Here is a 26,226-nt window from a genome sequence, read left to right as displayed (position 1 = left end):
TTCTGAGTCGTGTCCCCACTCTGCCAACTCCTGAATGGAGACAGTCAGACTGTCTGCCAGGTGATGATGATGGAAGGTTCACTGGCCACTAACGTGGGAACACCGCCTACCTGTTTTCCCAGGAGTGACCACCGTGTTGTCAATGACCACACTGATGATCGGGTCCCGCACTTCACTTCCCAACACCAACTGCTTTATAAAGGCCATCGATGTGTACCTGGGGATCTGCTTTAGCTTCGTGTTTGGGGCCCTACTGGAATACGCAGTTGCCCACTACAGCTCCTTACAGCAGATGGCAGCCAAAGATAGGGTAAGAATTTTGAGGGCCCTGTTTGATTCATCGCCTGTGCCGCGTGCTGGTCTGTAGAGATGAACTTCCCCACAGTGATTCACTTCGCTCCAGTGATTCTCATTCTTGCTCAGGTGAGGGCATCTGGAAGTCATGACGTCTTTTGAAGAAGACTGCTCTTTTTGCCCAATACAATGAGATATTAATACGTTTAATTTTCCAGCAGAAAATAACTACGTTATCTGTTAAGCAACATAAAATCGCAAGCACAAGAAAAACCTAATGCTTGAAAAACCCGATATCAAACCAAATGTGATCAGCTGCTTACAAGTTTCAGATTAATATGTCTTTACTATTTAATTCTTTCGTTACATTCTTGTTTTCTTAAATTATACAGATAATGGTTTACTGGAAAATGTATGGACAAAATTAAATTGTGGCAAATTTCTCAGTGAGCATATTTTTCTGCCAGTTGAGAAAGACTGTCATTATCTGATTTAGCCATGAAACACTGTGGTCCAGCTCTCAGAATAATAATAATGGTTATTATCTATTGATCATTTACATGCATCAGACACAGTCACAAGCCCTTTGCAAATGTTATATCATTTAAAATGCTCATAACAACCCAGTAAGGCTATCTTCATTTTTGCAGTTGTGGAATCTGAGGTATAGGAAGGGTAGATGACCTATCCCAGGTGATACCGATAGTAAGAGGTAGAGCTGGGATTTGAACCTAAATCTGCTTAGCTCCAAAGCCTGACACTTAGCTGTTATTCCCACTTGCAGTGGGCAATAGTCCATGCTCTTTACTATTATCCTCTACAGGCCCATGGAAGCCCAGGAGTTTTTGGAAGCCCAATTTGATAGACTTTGATGTACTAAAACGCATGTTAACAGCAAGAAAATGATAGGGATTCAGCACAGAAGAGGTGCTCACCTTTAGCAAAATGCCAGGACTACACAGGGTTTAATGGTGAGGAAATGAGGAATCAGAATAGCCCAGAGGTCGAGTTGCCTTTTCCCTTGTGTTTGACTATTGTGAACAGTGTTTTACACAGTCATATTAGCCAAGTACCAAAGGCAAATGGTCCATCTGTGCTAGCCAAAAAAGAATATGGATTTCATTTATTTTACTCCCTATGGGCTTCATTAAGGGGAAGATGGTTAATTACAAAAAAAAGGAAAAGAAAAGTCTGGATGTGGTAGATTGGCAAAAAAGGGATTGTAGACTTACTGAAATCCTTCATTGAAGACACCAGAAAGACCTTATTTTGCCATGTGTTTAATAATGGCTTCACTACAGAGTACTTGCTGTGTGCTAAACAACTTATCGACATCTCATTTAGTCCACCCAAGAACCCATCATGTGGGTACCATTATTATCCCAATTTTACTGTTGAGGAATCTGCCACTCAGAAAGGTGAGTAACTCATTCAAGATGCCACACTTCATAAGTGGCCTGGTCAAGGATCCAAACTCCACTCTCTCTGACTTCACTACACTCCCCACATGCTATGTCACCCCAGACATGTTGGAGAATGGCAACTCTCTGGAATTTCAGGGAGCATCAGTATTTCTGTTTGTGTGGCAAAGACCTTAAGACACTGCTGGTTTCTGTCAACTTTCATAATCTATTACTTTCTCCTCCCTGAAACAGAATGGAATTCCATCAAACACCAACTAAATGCTTTACATAGTTTATACTATTTAATCTTCCCGTGAGTCTCATGAGGCAGGTATTAATATCATCATGATTTTGCAGGCAAGGAAATCGAGTCTTCAAGGGATTAAGATGGCTAGAGTTGCACAATGGTGAGAGGCAGAATGGGATTTGAACCCAGGTCAGCTAACTTCAAAGCCTGAGAATTCAGCATTTACCACACAGCGCTACACATCTAGAGTGGGCAATGATTATTTTTCCCATTATACAAGCTGATGGCCTAGGGGTGAATGCCTAAAAGCAGGATAACAGGGCTGCCAACTCTGGCTTACCAGCCCATTTCTGAGGCACTCACTGCTACTCTCTATGAAACCTAATTATTCAATACTTTGACCTCTAAGTATATAAATACTCATTTATTGTGCTGAATCAAGTCTGCCAAACTAACTGCACTGTCTATGAACTAGGGGACAACGAAGGAAGTGGAAGAAGTCAATATTACTAACATCATCAACAGCTCCATCTCCAGCTTTAAACGGAAGATCAGCTTTGCCAGCATCGAAATTTCTGGTGATAATGTTGACTACAGCGACCTGACAATGAAAACCAGTGACAAGTTCAAGTTTGTCTTCCGAGATAAGATGGGCAGGATTGTTGATTATTTCACAATTCAAAACCCCAGTAATGTTGATCGATATTCTAAACTACTATTTCCTTTGATTTTTATGCTAGCCAATGTATTTTACTGGGCATACTACATGTATTTTTGAGAGTATGTTGAATTGTTTGCATGCCATAGGTCTTCAACTCAACAAGGTAATGATGTGAATGGTATTCTAAGCCGAGTGTGTACCCTAACCGCATGGTGCTAGAAGTGACTAAAATAACATTTGAGAATTTCTCCTCAAGGAATGGACCCTCAGATATTATTTAAGCTGTGTAGAAGTCCTAGCATTACAGAGAATTGTAATAGCAACATCAGCCCATTCCTTTTTTATCTTTATGAAAGACATCCCCATGAAGCCCAAGATTACAAACTTACTCAAGGCTGACTATTTGCACAGTGGCTCCCTGGTCTGCATTTACCTCATATAACAAGTGAAGAGACCATTACATGTATTGAATAACCCTCAAGGGTTAGGGGTTGTTTCTAAATTAATCATACATGCCATTTACTAAATCTCGCAGTGCTTATAAAATGTGTTGTTGCCTATTCAGGGAGTAATATTTTCTGTTTTTTGCTTTTGATCAAAATAAAATGTGGGCCTAAGTTAATTCACTGGAAGTCACTGAACTAACTCAATACCAAGATGAGTTTTTAATACAGTGTTTCATTCCAGAGCAGAATCGTCCCCAAATTCCAATTATGTCCTACCACTGGAAAATCTAATGTTTAAGTGAAGAAAAATTTGGTAGATCAATAATCTCAAACATGAATCCCTTTTTTCTGAGATATAATGGATTCCCCAAACTAGAAGGGCTCTGGGCCTTTATTCTCCCATTTGACATGTCTTATCATTTTGCTGTTATATGCGCACCAGTCCTAAACAATGTTAAAGCCCTTTCCTCCACATCAGGGATGGAAATGGAAAATTTTTTCTTTTACTTATTCTAGAAGCCTTAATATGGACTGTTGCCATCAAGACTTGCAGAACTGAGTCCATTTCTATCTGCTGCTCTGACACTGAGCGACGCTTTGTCAGCATCAGATCCCCTGCATCTTTCCAAGAGGAGCTTTTATCCCTATGCTCTAATGACCAGGAATGATGCTTGTTAGACAATGAGCTGCGTTACCCAGAAACAAGAGGCTTAGCACAAGTAAGCTTGGCTTTGCTCAGATCCCTGATCCTTCTAGCCGGACTGCTTTGAGTGGCTTATCCTGCATGAACAGGGCAATGTTGGCCCTGAGTCCTGAACTTTCTGAGTAACATGGGACTTGTCACAGAACGTATGTTGAGGCTGCAGGTGAGCTGCCTTTTCCACGTCCAGTCACTCTTAACCCTAACATAAGAAGCACAAGTGTGCATCTCTCCCTGCTCCTTGGTCAAGCACAGCCGACAGCACCATAGGTAGAGACTTGCAAGTGTGCCATGATAAATGCTTCCAGTTCAGCATCAATCATTTTAAAGAGACTTGCCACCTTTAATTCTTTAGCTTCCTTTCTAATAAATGTATGCTTTTACTCTTCCTTTCAGAAATAAACCATGACTTTGGAAGATCATCTCTCTTCTGTAAACTCCTGTACTACAGGCTTTCATTCTTTTTCCCATTATGATACTTCTCACAATTCGGTTTCTATGGGTTTGATCACCTGAACTTTTAACAAAATGTTTCTAATGGGAATGGGGGAGTTAAAAAAGATGCAATGTAGGGGCTGGCCCCGTGGCCGAGTGGTTAAGTTCGCACGCTCCGCTGCAGGCGACCCAGTGTTTCGTTAGTTCGAATCCTGGGCGCGGACATGGCACTGCTCATCAGACCACGCTGAGGCAGCGTCCCACATGCCACAACTAGAAGAACCCACAACGAAGAATACACAACTATGTACCGGGGGGCTTTGGGGAGAAAAAGGAAAAAATAAAATCTTTAAAAAAAAAAAAAAAGATGCAATGTGGTTGTATGTTTCATTCATATTTGTGATTTTTAAAAAAATATTTAAAATGAAATATGTTCTCTGAAGCCCCATTCAAGCATTATATAAAGGAAACTGTAAAGACGTGAAACTGTGAAATAAATATACCATATTAGCTACCCACCAAATCAAGTGGTCGTCTATAGAATGAAGGTTGTAAGATCCCATTTGGAAAAGATACACATCATAGTACAAATTCAGTGGGCTCACACTCTTTGTGCTCCTTCCATCCCAGACAGTACACAGATACATATGTGCGCGCATGCGTGCACACACACACACACACACACACACACACACCCCGCTACTGTTTCCTGCCAAGGAAGATAAACACTGGTGACACAATTGATGCCTTTCTGTGATATCACTGCACCTCAACACTTTCCTTGCAGTTAAGCCGCTGGGCCTGGTGATATGCAAAGATCCAGTTCTCAGAAAATGTCAGGGATCCCCTTCCAAGCCTTCTTTATTGTTTTTGGAATTCTCTTTTGTTTTCATTAAATGATATTTTTGCAGTTTGAGAATACACTTTGGGAAAAAAATTCTTGAATTTTGTATTACTCTGAAATTTATGTAGGCTACAACATTAGCGTTCTCAATAAAACCTCCTAAGGTTCTAGACCTACCCCGTGTATCCTACCTACCCAGATCAGTCCCAGGACTCACTTTATTCAAAATAGTTGTTTTGGGGGTGAAAATATCAAGACTAACACCTCATCAAATTTCCCAAAGGGACTTGGTAGAGTTGAGAATATACTAAGTCAAATATAATTTTCAATTACCTTGATATTGAGAATATCAGTATTCTCAATATAGGAAGTCATATATATGTGAAGACATTCAATAACAAGTAAATGACAGAGGGTTAATTTCAAATGGAAGATAGGGAGGAATGGAGAAATGAGCACAGCAGAAGAGAGCTAGAGATGACATTAGACTCCAAGCTGAAAATGAGTTGGCAACGCGGGTAGAACTGCTAGGAGAAAAGTTCTGCGTGGCCTTTCAGGGCCAAGCCAGTGTAGCGACAATCTGTACTTGGGGGAGTTCGACAACCAAGATCAAGACGTGGTCTTTCTTCAACACTGCGTGTTACTCTTACACAACAGGGCAGTTCTTCTCAGCGCCCGACACATAGTTAATTTTGATCAGGCTACAATACTTTTACTGTCAAAGATCCTTGCTTCTTAATATATATTTTTAAAAGTGAGTCTTAACAGACAGGGAATTATACCCAATATATACTTAATGTAATTTATATGTTGTACCAATGATTTTAAAGAAGGAAAGAATGTTTGAATATGTGTTTCATGTTTTTTGAATAATTAAAAAATATCTATATATACAATTTATTATTGTACATATTACAATAATACATATTGTATTACATATGTATTACACATTCTTTTCAACGGTTTTTGTAGAGAAATTAGATATATATCAGACCATAGTATATTTGGGCTGAAAAACATTAAGTCCAATTTTGGCCACCACACTTTTAAGAAGTAAGTACAGAAATGGAAAGTGAGTCAAAGAAAGATGACAGAGTGATTAAAACCACGGAAAACAGGTCCAATAAGAAGGAGCTTTTGCACCTTGAAAAGCAAGGCTGAATGACAATGACTGTCATTATTAGGCTCAAGAAGGGTTTTGTACAGAGACATGCTGTTCCTCTATTCACCTGAATAAGTGAACTGAAAAAGTAACTCGACAGGAACGAACTTAAAAGAAAGTCTAATTGTTTAGGAGGAAGAAAATGTGCAAGGTGAATAATGAAATGCCACTGAATAATGAAATGCTCACATGAACTTCTAGTCTCCATCTGGAAATTTCCCATGAGAATAAACAATCATCTCTCCCCTTTTATTTTGCCATCCACATGCCCGAAAGCAGACAGCTCTGTTCTGCCAGGTAATCTTGGGAGGTTGTAGATGCTGGGAGATGCCTCTGGCTGCAAAAAATGAAAGTGTCATACCAAGTATTGCTAAGAAAGAATGTATGCCTAAGAAGATTCCTGGTGACCCACAAGGTTGCGTTCCAAAATTATGATTTCCTTTTAGGGATTTGAAGGGGAGTCATGTGATTCACAGCTTTCAGTGACATGGATGTGAAATAGGTTTTGATCATCCAATCTCATTACTTATAATTGTGACTTTCTAGAAATTAGAGAAGAAGCAATCCCATTTGGAAAACTGAAAGAGGGAATAGAACATAAAAAGCGACTGAGTAGCTGCATGTTGATCCAATGTCTCTGTGATCTTTCAGGACACCTGCATCTACAAACCAGTTATCTCTTCTCTAAACCCAGACTAGAGCCAAGGCCTAAATGGTCTTGCAGAGTCAGGTGGTCCATACCCTGCATTCATGGCCTGCTTCCTCTGCAAGTTAGGGCATGAATTTTATTAAAATCCTCAGAAAATTGGATTACACACTATGCAGAAAAAAGTTAACATAACAGGCCTGAGACTACTATCATTAAAGGGGTCTGTTTGCAAGGTTGGCCCTTAGCTGGCATCCGGGGATTTGGATTTGGGGAGAGTTCCCATTATTCTCTAATTGGTAAGAGTGACTCACTGTGCCTAAACTGTTTGTAGAAACAATGTGTTTTATGCTGAACACTCGCTCCTCTTCTAGGCGTCTGGCCTTTTGGATCATGCTAAGCAGAGGGTGCCTTTGTGATCAGCCTGCAGTAAAAGTCTTGGACTCTGAGTCTCTAATGAGCTTCTTGGTAGACAACATTTCACACATGTTGTCACAATTCCAGTCTGGAGGAATTAAGCACAAACTGGGCGACTACACCAGGAGAAGATTCTTGGAAGCTCGTGCCTGGTTTCCTCCAGACTTCACCCCATGTGACTCTTCCCTCTGCTGCTTGTACCTTGTATCCTTTTGCTGTAATAGATCGCAGTCAGGAGCACCACTACATGCTGAGCCCTGTGAGTCCTCCTGGGGAATCATCAAACCTGTGGGTAATCTTGGGGACTCCTGACAAACTTGCTTTGTGTGTCCCACAAAAAGTGGATCCCAAACCCAGCTCAGCATAAGATTCACTGAGCTTTATAGACAACAGATTCCAGAATCTCACCCTAGACCTATGGACTCAAGATCTGTATTCTTCAAAGCCCTCCAGATGTGAAAACAAATGGGCAGACAGTTGCCAAATACCTTGGTGAAAAAGAGAACAGCTGCATGAAAGCTATATTTTCTGGGGGAACAAATAACACGGTGTGTCTGCCACATAGAAGGAAAGAGTCTAATTCAATATGATTATTGAATATGAATAACGTATACAGCAGACACAAAGCAAATTTTTTCCTTTGGCTCATTGAATCTTCTAGGTTGGTGCCAAGAAGGAACAGGGCAGCTTCTATTTCTGATATGGCCACAACATGACAGAAAGGTACCCAATGATAAATGTGTGGATGAAGAGTTAGGCAGGTGTATGAGGATGCAGAAGTTCTTCATTGCAACTCCCAGTTCTTGAGACACTAAACCTTAACAGTCATGCAAAGGAACTAAAAACCTTCATAGGAAAGCAAAAAGTTAGACTACAGGCAGCCGAAGACTTTAGCTTCTGCAATGAGTAGGAGGGGCACTTGGCTTGAATGATGCCTCATAGGTAGCTCTCAAGGAGGTTAGGGGTATGACCCTAAAGCTTCATTAAGAACTCTCCAAGTGACGAAGCGGGAGGAGACTACTGAGAAGCATGAGATCATCAAAGTTGTGACATAAAAGGGCATCTCCAAACTCAAATTCCTTTCTCATTCTTAGGGCCTCTTTCAGTCTAGCCTGCCAACCTAGTCTGCATCTGCACCAAAGGCAGAGGTCTTGCAAGTTTAACCAGAATCTGAATTACATTGGGCTTATTATCTCATGGATTAACACACTTGTTTAATTTCCAAATTTTAGAAGCAGTCTTGAAGCTAGCTTTGTAGGATGATTACTTTTACGGACATATTTAACAAACAAAATATGTGGATATGTCCTTTTAACATACAGAAACGTGACATGATTGATGAATGAACAGTTGATCTTGATGAGAGATTTCTATGTAGGGGAAGTAGGCAAATATGTCCCTGATGGATTTTGCTTTTCAATAACGAGTTACTGAACCAATTCGCCAAACTATATCTTGAAGCATCAAAAAGCCCTCATTCATAAATCAAATCGTATCTGTCGAACAAAACAAAGGAAATGGGAGAGGATGACAGCGGAAAGTGATAAGCACAAATATCACCAATAAAAGTTAGACTCCAATGCTGTGGCGTTTAAAGCCACAAACCTTAGAGTGCAATAATGAAGTGAATTTTCAGAATGCAAAGAAATCCTAGGAGAAATTATCCATTTAAAAGAATATGAGATGTACCTTTTCTGAGTTTGTATATTTCTTAAATCCTAACAAAACATTCTAATTTGTTTCACAGGGGGAATCAAAGGCAAATTCTCCACAAGAGAAATAGAACTTTCTTTTCTCTACTCCTACAGTAATTTAACATAACTTATCTAGTTGTTTTTTTCTACAAAGGATCCAGTTGTATACCCTTTCACACATGGCCCCAAAAGTCAATCCAGTTTAATTTAGTGTAGGAGCCCGAGAACGATAGTCGGAAGATCTGGGCTCTGCCATTAACTAAATCCATTTGCCTAAATTTACTAATATATCAAATGAAACAAAAATATTTGCCCTTCCTATCTCACAGGTTTGTGATAGGGTTAAAAGTGAGATTACAAATGTGAAAGTATTTTGGAAATATGTAATAAAAGAGGGTCCTAATTAATTTGATACATGACTATGCACATATTACATACGCCTAGAAAATTAGAATTGGGATGTAACTGGGACATCACAAAGTTCAGTCAGCTTCAATGACATGGTAGATAAGTGTCAGAGGCATCACAGGATGCATCTGAGACCAAACACAGCACATAGCCAGGGGTAGAAGCCACGGCTCCCAAGCCCAGTGTTCTTTTCACTGATTCCATTATGTTCTCAGAGGATTCTGTGCACGCAGTTTAGTGCTCTGCCTGTGCAGAAGCAGCACTGAAAGGTTACAGCATCTACAATAAAACAAAAAGCAGAAATCTTGAAGATCTCTGTCAATCTGCCCAGACTAGTCTACCCCCAGAAATTCGAGGCACAGGCATCTCCAGAATCTTTGCTACCAGATTGTTCTTCCTCAGAAAGGACTTTTTAAAGTCGTTTTTAGCATACAGGACCCAGATTTTCACCATTTCCTTCTAAAAGCCCCTGCAGAAGAGATCACAAAAGCTGGCATCCTGCCCACAAAATGTATCTGACCTGGCTAGTTGCTCCTGGAACACAGTTAGCAAGAAAATCCTATTTCATTTCCGCAAAGGTGAAAGATCTCAGGTTGTGAATCCTCTCAGCACTGCACAGGTGAATTGTTTTAAAAATGCATTTGTATGTATAAGCAATGTCTTTCATTGCAATGAATCTTTTGCCTTTTTAAAGGTAAGTTGTATGTTCTGACACTATGAATGGTAGTAAATGTATTTCACATTATCTCCCATTTGCCTACTGTATTAACCAAGAGAGAACATAAAGGGCAATAAAGTTATATCTTTATCAGAAAAGCATACAGGGCTTCGGTAAGCACTGTGCTGTCACAGCACTGTTGTCTGCTCAAAGTTTTATAATGTTTTCCAAATAGAACATAGGCATAAAATAACTTTTATTCAGTCTTCTGGGGGAAAATATTAAGAATAATCACCATGATGCAGTCTATCAGTGGTTTTCTCATTTTGCTTCTTCCAGATATTTTAGATAGACTTGATGTTATGAGCCACATAAAAAGACAGGAATCCATGGTGTGTAAATGCGAGTCAACAGCTACGATCTACTAAGTGTCAATCGTGTACTAACCACCTAACTTATCCTGTCTGTCATCCTGAAAATAATCCTCTAAGGTAAATGCTATCAACCAGTTTTGCAGATGAGAAAAACAATGGTTCAATGAGATTGACTGGCTGGTTCAACTTTATACAGCTGGTGAGTGGCAGAGCTAAGGTTTGAATCCGGGTCTATTTGGTCTCCAGACCCATGCTTCATCCACCACACCATCCTGCCTCCCTCTTACAACAAGTTATTAGAAGTCTCCAGAATCTGGGTCTGTGTTAGACAGTAATTGGAAAGAAACAAATACACACAGGAATGAGAACACGTCTCCTTCACCTTCTTACCTTAGAAATATCCACTGAGCTTTCCATCTCCAAAGCCAGTAACTCACAAGGATCAGAAGCAGACTGACCTCGTGAGAAATCCACGCAGCACGCTGGAGAGATCAGGGGCTATGTCTTTGACCCGAGTCAACTTGGGTTTGAACCCTGGCTCGGCAGCTTACTGGTTAGTTGTGTGACCACTTAACCTCTTTGAACCTTATTTCCTTCTCTGTAAAATAGGGAAACATCCTCATAGGCTTGAATAATACAAAGTGTGCAGTACGCTTAACACAGTATCTGGCATATTGTCGCATGCTCAATAAATGCTATCTAATTTTTACCGGAATTTTTGCTGTTAGGTTGCTGTATAAAAATAAAAGATACATTATTGGTAAAAAAAAAATTCACAGTTTCTGGTTTAACTCGTTTTTGTTGGCACTAATGAATCTACACTTCTTGATCTGAGAGCTTTAAAAACAAAGAGTGGATATCAAGCTCTGGGTTTCTACTACTTTCAAGAATAGATGCTCTTGTTTCAGCTCAGCTAACACTGAAGTCTAGTCAGACAGCCCAAAACAGAACCCATTGGATTTCTCGTGCCAGTTCAAGCAGGAAATTGATGCTGCTAAGGGTGTGAAGTTACTGTCTCTAGACTTTCTAGTTAATATGACAGTCCCTGAAATGCACACCCCATCCTTTCTTATTTTTACATAAGAAAGTTTTAGCTCTCATTTCTACCATGCCCAAACTCTTCTCTCCTAAAAAAAAAAAAAAAAAAGTCCAAAATAGGATTGCTGAAAATAAAGTAGCAGCCTGGCTACACATAGAGCTGAAATAATGAGGACCACCTCTTGCTAGGTGTCCTGCTCAAGGAAGCTCTCTTTACTAGATGTACTCCAGTCTTTTTGCTTAACGGCTTAATCCAATTCCTTATGACTTAATCCAAAAGAAAACGTAGATGTTCCCTTGGGAAGATAGCACCTTAAATCATGTACCGCAGCATGGGGGCAGGATGGGAGATACTTGGACAGGGAAGTGGAAAAGGAGAACGAAACTGCTGTGAGACTTCGATTCAGATGGGACCATTTGGCCAAGGTCTGGCACCACATAAAGTTTTGCAGTAAAGGTGAAAACCGTAGTTTCAGATAAGCAAAACTAAATCAAGTCTTTATGGGAGTTTTTACCAAATATCGCCCATAGGGCTGCGTCCTTAAAGAGTTACTTGTAGGCTTCATTTTCTCTTCCTAGGGAAGCCTTCCCTCCCTCTATGAACAGCTCAAGTCTTCCTGTTTCACAGACGGTAGCCGTGTATGCCTTTCATTAAAAGTCCCATCACTGTGATCGCTGCTGTAATTTCACATCTATTTGAATCATTCATTGGTTACTGTCTGTCTTTCCATGAGATTTACATTTCATACAGGCAAAAATTCTGCTTCTGTTTACTGAGAAAACACAGTGCCTACCAGAGTAACTCCCACATAAAACGTGCCAGTGAACATTTGTTGAATGAATGAATACATTCACTGAATCCAGAAATATTGAACCAATTTCTGTCCCTGGAGACTAGAGCACTATGTCCCCAAGCATCCCTCAGAATGACTGGGTTTGAGTTTGCCTATGACATTTACTAGCTGTGTGATCTTAATGAAACTAACCCTTCTCTTTGTGCCTCATCTGCAAATTGGGGATAATAATAGTCTTTACTTCTCTGGGTTGTTATCAAGATAAAGTGAAAATATACACATTGCTTAAATCAATGCTCTACACATAACTATGCCTGAGTGAAAATAACCTACCGTTATTCTATTTCTTAAAACACCACTTTGGCTAGATGATCTGGGGATAAAAAGGCATTTTTAGTCAAATAATTTTGGAAGATACTGGATTAATAAAGTTAAAGGGTTTTCTTTGATGCAGGACTTCTCAGAGGTTTTAATATGCCAGTGTACACCATGAATGTCTAAGAGGGGAGCATAATATACAGTGTTTTCCAAATTTTACTTGACAATAGAATCTTTTTTGTGAGTAAAATATATTAGAGTATCTCATGGATATCCTATGGAACACACTTTGGGAAATGCTGAATTATATTCTTTAGTAGCAAAATTGCAAGAAACAGAATTTGGGACCAAGTATTTTTCGATACTATAGGTATTGAAGAAATACTGACTATAGCAACAAAGTTACTCTTTCTTAAAATCTAATTGATGAGACATAAAATACAAGAAAAAAAAATCTAGCATTAAACTTTTAGAGCCCAACGTTTTACCTGGGCCAAGGCAAGAGACCCCTGGAGAACCTGAGAGCAGAGTCTGCAGCTGAAGCCTGGCGCAGCTTGAAGAAGAGTCCAGGAGCAAGAAAAGGCAGAGCTGCCTGCTTAGTGGTTCACACTCTGAAAAGAAGCACACTGTGCATGGTGACATGCAGCTGCAAATTAGAGTCTGCCCTTCTCCTTTTTCCCCCAAATGACTTACCCAGCTGGACTAGTTTGCTGGGGCTGCCATAACAAAGTGCCACAGACTAAGGGGCTTAAACAACAGAAATTTATTTTCTTCCGGTTCTGGAGGCTGGAAGTCCAAAATCAAGGTGACCACAGGGTTCTCCTTGGCTTGCAGGTGGCTGTCTTCTCCCTATGTCTTCCCTCTATCTGTTTCTATGTCCCCTTCTTATAAAAACACCAGTCATACTTGATTAGGACACATCTGAATGACGTCATTTTAACTTAATCATCTCTTTAAAGACCCTATCTCCACATACAGTCCCAATCTGAGGTACTGAGGAGTTAGGACTTGAACATAGGAATTTTGGGCAAGGGTTGGGGAGCGACATAATTTGGCCCATAACACCAGGCATAATCCTCTCACTGGCCTCCAAAAATGTGACGGGGTACTATGTGTCCTATGCAATTTCCTATCTTACAAATACAAAAAAGAAAACACTTCAGCCCTCTGCTAAGTTATCTATCGCCCTTGTTTCTTGCCCAATTTTTCTCCAACCATTTGGCTCTTACTCTCAAACCAAGAGAAGCCCTGTTTCTCAGGTTCTTTTGTGCCAACCAGTGTCCTTGAGAAGAGCTGCAGCGACGTGGCGCTTCCCTGATGACTCCCAGTGCCAATCATTAAAAAGTCTTTGTACCACCCTACCCATCCATCTTTTCCAGACCCAGTCACTGCCTCAGCTGCCAACAACCTCCCACCACATTACAAAGATTTAAAACCCACAGACTCTGGAAGATATGCCCAGGTGGGTTAAAATGAGGGTAGTCTTTTTTTACAACTGGGGAAACAGAGGACACTCACGATTTGATGACAATTTACAGGGCTAAAGACAGCACTAAGTCAGCAGAGCCCTCGATACCTAACACAGCAAAGGCCATTGTCCTGAAACAGTGAAGAATGGACTTCACCAGCTCACCTCAGAGCTGGGACCTGGCTGGAGGGCACGGCAAGGTGTTTGGTTTCTGTAATGGAAAGCCGGAGACATTTTTTTCTTTTTAATTGCCTTGTTATGTGATAGAAGTCCTGGGTGAAAGGAAAGTAGGAAAAGTCTCTTCTTTTTATACCTGATCTCTGATAGCCGACGCATTTTAGGGACAGATAACTTCCTAATGAGACGTTTTATAATAAAGCTTTCATTGCTTTGAAAAATATTAACTTCTCCAGTTCTTCCGGGTAGATCAAACAGACCCTGCAGTTATAGTTACAATATCCTAAAGATTTAGCTTCTCAGTAATAATGGGTAAGAGCCTTAGCATTGCCACAGGCCAAAACTATATTATTTGAAATGAAACCTCTCATAAATATCCAACTATGAAGTCACTATCTATCAACTGCTGTTATATAAACAGGACAGAGCTAAATCTCCCATCTGCCAATATCAGAGCTGCCACAGAGAGTGATTTTGTGTCCAGAACTCACAAATTAAAGAGGCTCTTACTCTGGCAGCCAATTCTAGGGAGTCAAGTTTGGTTTGGGTAGCCACGGTGTAGGAGGTCCGAGTAAGGAGGGCTGGTAGGGTCTGAATTCTTCATGCATTTCCCTTTTGCCAAGAGCTTAGACCTCTCTCAGGCTCAGTAGCTCTTCTTTGGGTGATATAAAAGATGCGACCAATTCTTTAGAAAGAACAGTGTAGCTCCCAATGTGTCACTTCCTAGCTCTCTTTTTCCACAACCTTCTCCATAACCTTGTGACAGTGTCAAGCCTTGGACTTCTGCCCTCACTCTACTCTGAGCACTTAGGCACCTGTAGTGTGTGGTTCTGTTCAGAAATGTTCAGTACCAGAAACGCTGATGGGAGGTCTGTGGACTATGTATTGAAAAGCGCTGCTTGAAACAATGTGAAGCCATCAATAGAATGCACTTCTGCATTTATCTTTTCTCAACTTGTGTCCCAAGGCCTGGGACATGACAGTCACATAATACACATGAGAATCTAGGCTCAAGTCAAGATTCTTTTTTCAAGCCTAAGATTTTTAAGTAGGGAAGTAACACAATTCAGGTTTTAGAAAACGAATAGGAGCAACTTAGAAGCTAGAGAAAAGAGAGTAGGGGTCAGAGTCAAGGGGACCAATTAGGCCTCCTCTAATTAAAATTTAAAAAAAAATATCATAGTAGCAGCCAAGATTGACCTAACTCTTATGATGTCCTAGGCCTTGTTGTAAAGCTTCTTATAATAACTCATTTAATCCTCTAAAAGGTGGTGACCATTATTATCCTCATTTCAAGATGAGGAAATGGAGATCCAGAGAGGGTAAGCCACTTACCCAAGATCACATGGCTAGTTAATGACGGAGGTGTAATTCCAACTGGCCATCCAGCTTCAAAGTCAGTGTGCAAATATTTCCATGTACATTATCTCAACTAATCCTCGTCTCCCACTCACTCAGCCCCCACAGTGAGGTGGTGACCAGTGTGCCAGCTCCTCCTGCTGGCCTGCCCTACTAACTTCTCCTAGGTCTGGCCTACACTTCCCTGCTTACCACTACCAAAACTGGTCTGACCTTTTCTTATTCCCAAGGGCTTTGGGTCAATATATTGGCTTTAATAGCTTAATGTGTTGTTCATGCCAGGATGACTCATTCATTCTTCCAACGAATATATACTGAGCACTCACTATGTGCCAGGCATTGTGCTAGGTGCAGAGGATATGCAGTGAACAGACCATCAGAGAGATAAAATGTAAACAAATTAAATAATTACCGATCCTGATTAGTGCCATTAAGAAAATAAAGGGAATTGCATCTATAAGATAATGACCCAAAGGAATGTTTCTTTGGTGTTGAGCATTTCCAGTGCTGTGGCAAATCACATACGGAAGATATTTGGGGGCATTAGTGACCTTTCTGTTGGGCCCCTAAATATACCATCTTCTTTGTGAAAAATAAAACTGATGTCACCATTCCCCAGCCTAGAATCCTTAAGTTGTTCCTCTCAGCCTTCAGGATAAAGGCCAAACCCCTTAGCATGACTCACATGGCCCGCCAACTTTGGCCTTCTGCTTAGCTTCCATATTCAACATTGTGTCAATCACTTCCTCCACCCCTTTCACATTCAACTCCAGCCATACTCAAGACGAATTGTCTCATGTTGCCCTAACCATCTAGATTGCCTATCCCGCCTTCACACACTTCTCCTGAATAACTCCTATTTATCTTTCAACACTCAGACTAGAGTTACCCTCCAAGGAGGCTTCCCTACCCTAGGCTGTGTTTGGTCCTTCCCCTTGATGATCCTTTAATGTTAAGGGCTGAATTGTGTCCCCCCCACCCAAATTAATATCTTGAAGTCCTAACCCCTGGTACCTCAGAATGGGGCTGTATTTCGGGATAGGGTCTTTAAAGAGGTACTTACATTAAAATGAGGTCATTTAGGTGGTCCCTAATCCAATAAGACTGGTATCCTTATAAGAAAAGATTAGGACACAGACACACACAGAAGAAAGACTATGTGAAGACACAATCAGAACGTGGCCATCTACTAGCCAAGGAGAGATGTCTCAGAAGAAACCAACCCTGCCGACACCTTGATCTTGAACTTCCAGCTTTCAAATCTTGGAAAAAATAAATTTTTATTGTTTAAGCCACTTAGTCTGTGGCACTTTGTTAACGGCAGCCCTGGCAAACGAATACACTTAGCAACCTGTGTAAGCCTGATACACCTGCTTCATGGATCTAAGTCAAGAAACCTCATCTTTTTTTATCTGTGTACCTCCAGTGTTGAGCTCAGGGCTGGGCCTGTGGAAAACTCTCAGTAGATGTTTTCTGAATGAACAAAGGAATGAATGAACCACTTATTCTGCTCGTGTGGAAGGCATCTTCAACACAACCTTACTTCTGAAAACTGAAAAGTGGGCTAGAATGGTGTAACCAGCCGAGAGAAAGGTTAATTCGCTCTGAGGGAGAATAAAGAAATCCAGCACTACAGTTCCCACTGGAGCAAGCAGGATTTGGAGAAACAGAAAGTTACGGAGACAACCCCCAGGGCGCAGATCCACGGTATTGCTCAGGTCTTTCACTCACATTTAATTGCACACGTGGAAAAGAATGGCATCATTATTTAATCCAAAATACAATAACAACAATAGATTGCTCATGTAACCCCATAAGTCCCCTGCAGAGTATTTAATGTGTGTGTTGCCTTTATCCACATATACAGCAAAGGCAGTGGGAATGGGGGCCAGCCCATCCGCGTGGCCTGGGAAGAGAGAACATGGATGCCTGTGGTTGTTATAGTAGCAAAAGGGGGAAAACAAAAGATAAGCCCAAGGGTATAGCTGCGACTCCACTTAAGACTAATGCATATCTTCATTTTCGTCCTCGGCAATAATCCAAAGAAATATCTGATGCTGCTGAAAGACTGCTGTCATCCCTGGTAGACACTCATCAGTTATTATTAAGTATTGCACGGTTCAGGTCAAGATATAATGTGTCTGAAAAAAACTGTGGCATCTCCTTTTAATCTTGAGTAGAAAACAATTAAAGTATATAAAGCACATTATTAAAATATGTAAAATTTATAATTTAATTATAAGATTGCATAGCTTTATGATCTAATAGTTCTGCTGTATTTTGCATATTAGTGAACAATTGCTTTCTTAAAGCACACAGTAGAATCATTTACTTGATGCTGGAGAATAAGTTAATTATGGATTCCCTGTATATGACTAATGGATTTAATAATCACTTTACTGTAGAATTAACTTATACTTCCCTGTGCTTATAGCACTAATGATGATATTCATAAAAGTTATATTTTTTTTAAAAATGTAAGATTGGCACAAAAAGAGAAACCAATGTACAACTTGGCTTCAGAGCCAGCAGTTCTAAACAGATAGTCCAAAGCCATCAAGGCCCTCTCCTTGCTCCATAATAAATCATACACACCCTCTCCACCCCCCACCCCCGCCACCAACCCTGCCTCCATTGGCTTTATTAAGGGAATTTATTTTATTTAAGGGAAGACGAAATGCTTGCCAGATGCATTTAGTGAAGTTCCTGATTTTTTTAACCTCAGTTGTGGGTTACAATGAGGATTATTCACTTACATTCACTTCTTGGAGCTTGGGGAAGCCCCATATGTGGTAAGATCACATTGGGATGCCCAAGTCCCTCTTTTTGTCCTAAGTTTCAGTCCCTTGAAGCCACTCAAATTTCCTCTTCAGCCATAACAAACAACATTGGTGGAAGGAGTAGCTGGCATTCCCTTCGTTTAAAGAGGAGAGTGCTTAGCATTGCCTTTCTCATCTTTCATCCTTCCTTACCACCACTATCACCACCACCACGATCACCACCATCATCATCATTGTCACCATTATCATCACCACTGTCATCATTGTCACCATCATCATCACCATCACCATCAACAGCTGGGTTATTCTTCCTCATGGAATTGAGCAGTGGAAGATCTGGATTTTATTTCCAGTTCTGCCAGTTTACCAGTGGGAATGACCTTGGATGGGTCATTAAACCTCTCCAAACCTGTTTCCATAGCTCTAAAAGGGGGAAACTGATTACCTCTGATTCTGAATGTACTCTGTGCACTGTCAAGTCCTAGGTAAAGGAAGTATATTATTACAGTGCTCCCTCCTACCCAGACATGCATCATCCACCCCTTCCTGAATTACTCTGCTGTTTCCAGCATGGAGAATTAAATATTCTAGAAAAAAATGGCTTGCACTTTGATATACTACACAGAAGCATTGACAAAGTATGTGCTTACTAAATACCTTGATTAATTGAAGGAGTGTAAATTCTTAATTCACTCCCGGAGGAGCTGAAGGATTGTAATTCTCTTTAGGTTAGAGACACATTGCTATAGCTGTGAATCCTTGAATCTCCATCTCCCTGCCTCACACCTCGCCTCGCCTCCACCAGTTGCTCCCATATAATGCTCTGCTGAGAGTGCAAAGGTCATAAATGGTGATGACGGGCTACCAGGAAATGTGATCTAGCCCCCAAAAGGGACTCAGGAGACCTAAGAGTGTCATTTTCTGCCCCACTGCTGGGTTCTTCACAAGGTGCCAGATATCTTTTCCTTAGCGTGATCCGAGGGTGGAGTTTTTGGCCTCTTGATGTCAAAAGGTAGCCTATTGGACATCTGCGTGGGCCCAGTTATGAGTTGGTGGTCTCAACCAGCCTGGAGTGGACAAAGGGGTTCTAATTTCTGAAGAACAGCTCACACACCCATTACCATGGTAAGCCAGGCTCCAGGGAGACGTTATCTGCAGGAACCTAGTGGGAGTCAGATAGCATATTGCCTAAACGGCACAGTTAACAATGGGTGGGTTAAACAGCTAAAAGCTATAATCAGTAGTTGCAAAAAGGAAAAAAACTTTAGTACCTACATATTTAATCAGCAATGGCTAACTCTGCCAGTTTCACTTCTGAGACCACAATGTGCATACACATCATTTGGGGATCTTGTTAAAACACCTGCCCTGCCCCAGGGAGGGCTCAAATTCTGCATTTCCAACAAGCTCTCAGGCCACTCTTTGAGTAGCAAGAACCTAAACATTTTGTGGATCAGTCTTGAAATAATCCCTCTTTACTTTTATGCCCAGAAAATTCATATCATACTTATATATTTTCTCACGCAAGAAACAAATGTTTAAACTTAGCAATTTCGACTACTCAGAAATAATTTTAGTATTCTTTTTCTCTTGAAGTACTAAAACTCAGCACTTTTCATCTCTGTCTCTACTTTCTCTCCTTTTTGGCCTCATATTCCCTTCTCTTTTTTCAACCTGTTCCACAAACTAAAATACACTGAGTGTTCTACGAGTATAAACATTTCTCTGATTTTCAGGAGTCTTTTGCCTTTCAAATGTTAAATAATATCTAAAATGTCTCAGATTTATATAATACTTTATGCCTTACAAAGCGTTTGCATGCACTTCTTTCATAAAAATCAGTTCATGGGGCTTGGCATGGTGATATAGTGGTTAAGTTTGTGTGCTCTGCTTTGGTGGCCTGGGGTTCGCGAGTTCAGATCCTGGGTGCAAACCTACACACCGCGTATCAAGCCATGCTGTGGCAGGATCCCACATACAAAATAGAGGAAGATTGGAACAGATGTTAGCTGAGGGGTAATCTTTCTCACCAAAAAAAAAAAAAAAAAAAAAATCAGTTCATATCTGGGGAGAGAGAGAATGATAGGTGAAAAAAGTAGATGGACTTTACAGTGAGATTCATCTGGGTACGAATCCTGGCTCTGCTAAATATTCAATCAGTGGCAAATTATTTAACCTCTTTGCTTAAATTTTCTCATTTGTCAGTGGGGAGGGGCATAAATAGCTATATCATGAGCTAGTTATTGGGTTAAGGTTGGCGTTGTGAGGTTTCAAAGTAAGCTGACTAGTCAAGACTTGGAAAACAAAGGACACTTCATGTGAGTCCCCTCCACACTCACATCCAGCTGCCCCCGTCATCCTACTTCATTGTTTAGGGATCTCTCAATGCCCTCTGTCCTACGATAGTGGTGCTTCTCCAGGATGGCAACTGGCATCAGACACTATCTCTTCCTTTCCTCTCTAGCTCCCAAAGCTTTCAAATTCCTCTTGAATTCCTGCTGCTTTTGTGAAGCATGTCACTGGTATTTGATGCCTACATTTCAAGTGATCAAACAAGACATCATGACAAATCTACGAAAAATGACACCAGCCCTTCGAAGAAAACCAAAATCAATTCCCTCCACTGCCCTTCCCCGAGCTTCCCCCTTTTCCAGCTGTTATCTTACCTCATCTATCATACTTAGACAGAAATCCATAGGCCTAGTTTAATTCACTGTTTCTCAGGCAACAGCCGGGCCACTTAGCAAGAGTCTAAAGAAAGCCAATATAGTATTCTGCCCAGAGTGATATTCGGCCAAAGGTTACTGTGCTAGAGTAGATTAATTATTCTAGGAGGACTTACTTTTCTATAATTATTGATTGCCATGAACTAATTAAAAAAAAACCCTGCTATTTATTAAGTGCCTTCTGTACCCCCTAGAAGCTTTTACACCTGTATCTCATTTCACCCTCATCAACTCTGCCAAAGGTTTTCCAATTTTGAGGAAATTTTAAGATTAAGTTGGTGAAATTACTTGCCCAAAGTCACAAGCTAATGATAGGCAGAGCCAAGATCCAAACCAAGCCCTAAGTGATTATCCACCTGTGTTCTGTTACTATTACTTTTAACTTAAAATTTACGTTTAGCAAAGTAATATGTGTACATAACATTAAAGAGTTCCACAAGACTTAGAACTAACAGCAGTGGTTGCCTTGCCCCACCCCTCCCCACACCACAACTCTTCTCTCCCCTCCTCCCAATATAAAAATATAAGAATTTTTGGTTAAATTGATAGTCAATGTTTACATTGATTTGGACACACAAATATTATTCACAGCTGAACAACAATAATAGGATACCTTGATAATTTGTTTTTCTTGTTCAACAGTTTTTCCTGGAATTAATAAATGCATCACTATTCCATATCTTTAGTATTTTTATGTTTCTATAACTAATTCATCCCTACCAGATCTCCATCTCTTCCTATCTCTACCTGAACCATAAAACTCTCAGTGTGGTCAAATGCATCAAGTGATTTATCATTTATCATTTTCCACAGTATTCACCCGGGAGCTCTAAACTGCCCCAACCCACATGGATCACTCTCGAAGCCTGCTTCATTCATTGTGTTGGGCTCTTACCAGGCTCTTTCAACCTACAGATGCATGTCCTTCAGTTCTGCAAAGTTCTCCATATGGTGTCTCTGATAATTTCCTTCCCTCTGATGATTTCTCTGTTTTCTATTTCTGTAACTCCTACTATTTAGATGTTGGACCTCCAGAAAAAATCTTCTATCTCATCTTTTCTCGCTAATCTTTTTGCTTTTTTAGTTCATATTTTGGGTGATTTCTTCAACTTTTCCTTCCAACTAACGGGTATTTTATTTGCGGTATTTTATTTCTCATTTTCAACGTCTATTTCCTCTCTGAACATTTCTTTATTATGGCATCCTGTGCCTGTGCCATGGGCACAAATTTTTCTTTTCTCTCTCTAAGGATATTAATTATATTTTTAAAAGAGTTTTCTTCTGCTCCCTAAATTTTCCACTTCTTCCAAGTAGTATTTTTCTATTTATTCATTTGGCTCTCATCTTTCATGTTAGAGGCTTTCCTCTAGCCTATATCACTCTGAGGCACTCTAAAATATGACACAGGAAGCTTTGTGCATGGACAGAACATCCAACTGGTGAGCTTTTTGTGAGAGTGATAAAAGGGTGACGAGGTCGTGGTCAGCTTTTTCATTGGTTGATAACCAAAATCACCATCCAAAGGTTATATCTTCTGGGTAGGTCAGTTTCCCCACAGAAGAATTCTCTTATTTCTTCCTTGGAAGGTATAAACCTGGCCACCACCATCCTGGGAGACCAATGGGAAAATGAGCATGAGGCTTCTCTGTTCAGTAAGCTGAGTTTCACTAAATCCCCTGGTCCAGCATCTCACTGCTGGCCACATCTGAGCACTCTTTACAAGAAATTAAACTCCTAGTTTTTTTTTAACCAGGTACTTGGGAAGGGGACTTACTGTTTTGCAGATTAACTTTCAAAGCATCCCCTGTTTTCAGCCCCACTCCACAACTTTGTCTCCACAGTTTCCTACTGCTTTCAAGTCTTGACGTTCTGGAGTTCTGCAACGTAATACGGCTGGCTTCTAATCTCCTTCTCCCACTACGGGGATCTAGGTTTCTATTCTGCTCTGCTAAATCAGTTACCCCCCGTTCATTTGCTTCCTAGCTTTTAACATTGTGTTGATTTCCCTCTTTTCTATGGAGCCCTCTTCTGTTCCTTCTGTCCTTGTAAGTGTGTGTTTTTCAAATTCATTCACTATCCTTTTAGTGGGACTTGAAGAAGGAATAGGAATACATGTGAGAACTCATTTACCATGTTTAACCAGAAGTCCCTTGCTTTATTCTTGTTTAGCAGTTATTTTAGAATCATAGTGTTAAATAATAGTTAATATTGTTAAATATTAACATAAATATTAACATAAAATATAACATAAAGATTAACATTATTTAACATAGTTAAATAATGGCTTAGAACCTCATTTGACCTGCAAATCAAGAAAGGCCAATTAGACTGGGCCATAGATGTTCTCTGGTAGTTCATAAAATAGTAACCTAGCTGTATCGAACATGTTAGTCTAACTCCTATGACTAGAACAGAAGGAAGAAAGGAAAGAAGGGAGGGAGGGTGGGAGGAGGAAGGAAGAAGGGAGGGAAGGAAGGAAAGAAGGAAGGAAGGAGGGAAGGAAGAAAAGAGGAAAGGAAAGAAGGAAGGAGAAAAGGGAAGGAAAGAAGGAAGGAAGGATGGAAAGAGGGAAGGAGGGAAAGAAGGAAGGAGGGAAGGAAAGATGGAAGGAAAGAAGGAAAGAAGGGAGGAAGGAAGGAAAGAAAGAAAGAGTAGAAAGTCTTTCCCTAAATTTTTTTAATCACACATGATAATAAACTTTGTGCATTACATAATTTTTTCTTCATTAATACTTCTTGGGCTTCAATATTAGGTGGTATAAAACAATTCTATTCTCATACAATAACTGTCTCAGGACTTGGCTTCTAGAACAAATAGGAGACAAAAACTACACTTCCTTTGCCAAGAGTGTAGTTTGTTTTAAACCCAAAAGCTGTCCTTATCAAAATTGCATCTCAGAAGAGTATTTGTGGATTTTTAAGTACCCTATTTATCTTCTCTAGACTTGGAACCTGATATCAATATTGGCTGGAAATCATCTGTGGCAGATTTCTGATTTTTTTTTTGAGGGAAAAAGGAAAAAAGAAAAAAAGAAATTGAGATTTTTTTCCCCTCTTGGCTTAAAACCAAACATTCAAGGCTCACATTCACTGCCTTTGAATGAAGCCTCTCGTGAGCATCGTGGTCTTTGCAGCCCTGCTGCATGGTGTGCAAAGTCTCCTCACTTTGCATAATGACAGCTGGCTGAGGTTATTCAAAGCAGGTGATGACTGAGGAAAATGTGATTTAGAACTCTGCTCCCAGCGTGCAAACTGCCTGTCTGGGACCGTGTTGGATTGATGTGGTTGCTGCTTAGAATGTGGGAATGTGGAAGGTCAGTTCTGTGACTTGGACAGAAACAGTCATTTCTATAGTCAGTGTGGGCACCACCTGGCATATGTTCTGGATGAAGAGATGCTGATGAATGGAGAAATCCCTGAGCCATGATGCATCTGTGTAAACCAGGAAAGCGTCTGTGGGCCCAAAGGAAAGACCTGTGAGAACGTCCGCCAGTTCAAGGAGCTCAACTCTCAGGAGAGCACAAATATTAGCATGAAACACAAAGGACCCTGAATCAGGTAATACAGACTCCCCATATCATTCAGTGGCATTTTTAAAGAATAAAGGATATAGGTACCTGCATACGTTTTTCTATTTCTAACATTGACTATATTGTTATGATGTTGAAATGATGTAAGAGTCTGATATCTATTTGTGGTCAAATCGGACTTAATTTCTGGGTAATTTGACCTCCAGAAGATCTAAAAAACTCAAGTGTGAGGAGTTAGTTGTCCAATGCTTGATTTAGTGCTCCATAGATAAAATTCTACAAGAACCAAAAAATTAACTGTAATAGAGTTCAACTATGTGACTTCACTGAGTAATAGCAAATGTTTCTGTTCATGTATTTCATAACAATAATAGAATTTCTTTATCTCTTCTACAGTTATCATGCAAAATCAACTAAATTTTAATTTAGTGATATCTAGATGGAATTAAAAATAAGAAGAAGCAAAAAACGTAACTGCCTGGATAAATATGAATTATATCTGTGCCAGGCTCAACACTTGTTAAAAAGTATGGACATGGCACATAACCAACTGGATGAAATTTTGTTTTGGTGTGTGAGTCAAAACTTATACCATTTGAAAGAACCACATTTAAATAGATTGTGATTCTACATTACTTGACAAGTAAGTAGAAAAGACTTCTTATGTCAATGGGAAATCATTTGCATTTATTTTGGTGCACTTAAGAGCCATAACAAGACAAAATAAAGTTCTTATAAGGCTGCATTTTCCTTGATAGGATAAAGAAGCCAATGTAAAGATAAAACTACTATTCTCATTGGGAAAGATGAAGAAAAATAAAGCAATTACAACAGCAACTTTCACAGAGATAGTTTTACAGCCACATACTGTATAATTCACTCTTCAAAAATGAGTCATTCTGATTTCCTGTAGATTTTCAAATGTCCTAATGCATGGTCTTCGGGGCGTTAAATTGCTGATCAAACAGTTCAAAATATATTTTTGGAGATAGCTATTAATGAAATAGGGCAAATTCAACATTTACCTCAGTACCTAGAATCCGCTCTGTATTATCACGTTTACACTATAAACACATGTATTTCGGAATATGATCATTCCATTTAGTTTTCAAAAGTCCATAGGTGCAGTTTTCCGTACTACATTTGTTTCTGACAAGTGAAAACCTGAGATCTCAAGAAGCAGTTTCCCAAAATGAAATAAAGCTTAACCAGCAATATCCCCTCTGTAATAACATCAACCCATTCTAATACAGTATTAGAATTGCAAATACAGATGCACAGTTTACGGAATGTTGCAGTACGGGATGTGCAGAACATCAAAACTCTTGAGAATTACAGTTTAGCAAAGAGAATATTTTTGCCTAAGATCCATGTGTTCAAAATAATATCTCCAATCAGCTCTAACCTATTATTGTGAATGTATTCTTTCGCAAATGAGAAACAATAGACGTTTTCTCCAGAGCAATGGAACCACAGCAACACTTGAAGTCCAGTGATCCTGACATCATTACCACATTTATCATTAATGAGTATTCATAAGACAAAGTTTTCCAGTGTCCACTTTCTTTTTTTAGTTTTTAAAATTAGAGGATAGCTCTTCTAGGATCACTTTTAAGGGAATCAAAGCTAGTTTTCAGAAATCTTCCAC

General features: G+C 40.0%; 1 protein-coding gene across 5 annotated transcripts in view; it reads left to right on the top strand.

The window, feature by feature from the left end:
- Positions 1-4,173, top strand: part of GABRP (gamma-aminobutyric acid type A receptor subunit pi) — a 37,726-nt gene extending 33,553 nt beyond the window's left edge. For all 5 annotated transcript variants that reach the window (XM_070233926.1, XM_023617259.2, XM_070233925.1 and 2 more), the window contains 2 exons: positions 123-310; positions 2,420-4,173. In XM_070233926.1, the coding sequence (XP_070090027.1) occupies positions 123-310; positions 2,420-2,722 (491 nt within the window). In that variant the 3' untranslated portion in view covers positions 2,723-4,173. The remainder of the gene's footprint in view (positions 1-122; positions 311-2,419) is intronic.
- The last annotated feature ends 22,053 nt before the right edge of the window (positions 4,174-26,226 follow it).

Source organism: Equus caballus, chromosome 14 (genome assembly GCF_041296265.1).
Source record: "Equus caballus isolate H_3958 breed thoroughbred chromosome 14, TB-T2T, whole genome shotgun sequence".
Lineage (NCBI taxonomy): Eukaryota > Metazoa > Chordata > Mammalia > Perissodactyla > Equidae > Equus > Equus caballus.
Note: the sequence above shows the minus strand (reverse complement) of the source record. Positions and strands in the feature narration are given on the sequence as shown.